Raw genomic sequence first — 2,917 nt, 5'->3', positions numbered from 1 at the left:
GCTCCACAGTAGGACCTGGGAAGCAAGCAGGCTGGCTGCATTTGCAGGACCACAAGTGGGAGATCAGCCACCTCACTGCCTCATTTGCAAGTATAAATCAGATTTGTTTGGGCATGCAAACCAAGAGCTGGGAATAACACATGAGCAAAGTTTCAAAAACACCTACTTCTCAGCACAGCCTGGGATAAGATGTCAGCCCATGCCCCAGTCTGCTCATTTCTGCTTCAAGGCAACTGCACTAATTTATCTCAGCTGATGACTGTAAGTCTAGCCAATACAGGTACAATGGTAGAGGAAGATGCTCCCTCCCTCTCTATAAAGCTTCTGGCTGTATAGAGACACAGGTTTTTTAGTGCTCTCATCAGGTTTCAAAATTGCAAGGCAATACTCATATAAAATATGCAAGGCAGAATTGCTAGTTCTTGAGATGACCTGCTGGACTTTGCATCACCAGGGAGTTATAGCTGTCTTGCAATTTTTGAAGCATACGATGTCCAGATAGTACATCGAATGCACGCATTCCCTGTGAAGTACTTGTGCATGTATTTGTTCAGTGTTCCTCATTGGCTGTGTGGCTGGAAATAGAGTGGGTTTTTTCTATCTTTTTTATTTTTTTTCTTTCTTTCAGTTGATGTATTTTCTCCTGAGTGCCCTGGGTCTGGTTGCCTGTGTTTTGGCAGTGGCTTTCACTGCACACCATTATTTGCAGATGACAAAATTTACCTGTGATACCATCCTCGAGTCCTGCCAGTGCAAACTGGACACTGCAGACCCCCTCAGTAGGACCTTCATCTACCAGGACGCAGCTGACTGTGGCAGCCTCACCAGTATGCTCAACCTGTACTTACTTCTGCAGATGGTTTTCAATCTGATTGCAGCCCTGGTGTGTCTATTGGCATGCTTCATGATGTGGAAACACAGATACCAGGTCTTCTATGTGGGCGTTCGGTTCTACCCTTTAACTGCCACTGAAGGCCAGCAACAGAAAGTATAGGGTCTGGGCTGGTGGGGGGCTGTAGCTGGGGAATGGAAAACGTCACCATGCTGCCACCATAGACACCATGGATGGATGAGTGTTTATAAAATTTTTTACAAGACAAAACATTCACACAGTTTTATATTATTCAATCATTTTAAGAGCATTTCATAGGTCTCTCATGAGATTGTGTAGAGGTCACAAAGTCCTAAAGATGCAGCTGTACAAATACTCACCAAAGAGGATCTTTAGTATCCATAGACAAAATGAGAGCTTAAAAAGTCATTGGGAACTCATCTACAGGGCTACAGCCATTAAGAAATACAGTCCATTTCCCTCACTGGTAGATAACTGTTCTTGTCTTCAGGGAAGCTGTACTGATTTCTGTCAGCTAAGGATCTGGTCCAAACTGCTTAATTATAATTATGCTGATCATGCTTAGGGAATACACTGTCTCTCGGATGCTCCGGGTATAATCCACACTAGCCTGATGGGGATTTACCATATGGGAAAGGAATAAGGGAGGTCAAGACCTCTTCAAATGTAGGTTGAGACGAACAGCAAAGTGAATATGTTGACTATAGAACCTATATATTGACTATATATAAAATATACATAAGACTTTTCAGAGTGACTAGTGATAAAAGTTACCTAATTACTAATAAACAAAAATATGAGTGAGTTGACTAATGGTGATTTGGTGGGCCCTGCTTGAGATCCCAGACAGATTTCTGAAATATGAGTGCTCAGCACTTTGTGAGAAGTATCAGTTTAAGAAACCCTGAGTTGCACTCCTAAAGTGGAGGACCCCATGGGAGACCTGGTCACCCAGAACACTGAGAAGGCTGAGGTGCTCAATGACTTTTTTGCCTCAGTCTTCACCAGCAAGGGCTCATGCCACACTGCCCAAATCCTAGAAAGCAGAGGAAGGGTCCAGGAGAATGCAAAGCCACACACTGTAGGAGAAGATCAGGTTCGGGAGCACCTAAGGAACCTGAAAGTGCACAAGTCCATGGGACCCGATGGGATGCATTCACAGGTCCTGAGGGAATTGGCAGATGAAGTTGCAAAGCCACCATTCATCATATTTGAGAAGTCCTGGCAGTCTGGTGAAGTTCCCGCAGACTGGAAAAAGGGGAACATAATCCCCATTTTTAAAAAGGGAAACAAGGAAGACCCGGGAACTACAGGCTGGTCAGTCTCACCTCAGTGCCAGGCAAGATCATGGAGCAGATACTCCTAGAAACTATGCTAAGGCACATGGAGAATGAGGAGGTGATTGGTGACAACCAGCATGGCTTCACCAAGGGCAAATTGTGCCTGACCAATCTGGTGGCCTTTTATGATGGGGTTACAGCATTGGGGATGAGGCTAAAGCAACTGATGTCATCCACCTGAACTTGTGCAAGGCACTTGACACTGTCCCACTTTTCATAAGGGCAGTCAATGACAGAAAAAGGGGAAATGGCTTTAAACTGGAGGAGGGCAGGTTTAGATTAGATATTAGGAAGAAATTCTTTACTGTGAGGGTGGTCAGACACTGGCACAGGTTGCCCAGAGAAGCTGTGGATGCCCCCTCCCGGGAAGTGTTCAAGGCCAGGTTGGATGAGGCTTTGAGCAACCTGGTTTAGTGGAAGGTGTCCCTGCTGATGGCAGGGACCATTCTATGATTCTATGACCCTAAATCACCAGTCACATTGAAAACTATGTTGACATTGCTGTAATTGCAGGCTCCCAAACTCGGCATCTAGCCAGTTCCACCAATTATACTCCAAGCACAAAAGGCCAAATGCATTTTTGGTGTAACTCCTCTGAAGATAATCATCCTTACACACCAGCAATGGAGTTGGGCCAACAGTCCTGAAAGATATATCCCTGCAACAATGAATGTTTTTAAAATGGGGTGGAGGGAGGGAAGCAAGAAGAGACTACCAGTCTCCA

The 2,917-nt window shown here is 45.0% G+C and overlaps 1 protein-coding gene across 1 annotated transcript in view; it reads left to right on the top strand.

The window, feature by feature from the left end:
• SSPN (sarcospan) overlaps nt 1-994 on the top strand; it is a 20,079-nt gene extending 19,085 nt beyond the window's left edge. Inside the window, 1 exon segment of the mRNA XM_010171488.1 lies at nt 629-994. Coding sequence (XP_010169790.1) covers nt 629-994 — 366 coding nt within the window.
• The last annotated feature ends 1,923 nt before the right edge of the window (nt 995-2,917 follow it).

This window comes from Antrostomus carolinensis, unplaced genomic scaffold (assembly GCF_000700745.2).
Source record: "Antrostomus carolinensis isolate BGI_N321 unplaced genomic scaffold, ASM70074v2 scaffold10480, whole genome shotgun sequence".
In the NCBI taxonomy this organism is placed as follows: domain Eukaryota; kingdom Metazoa; phylum Chordata; class Aves; order Caprimulgiformes; family Caprimulgidae; genus Antrostomus; species Antrostomus carolinensis.
This window is presented reverse-complemented; position numbering and strand designations above follow the sequence as displayed.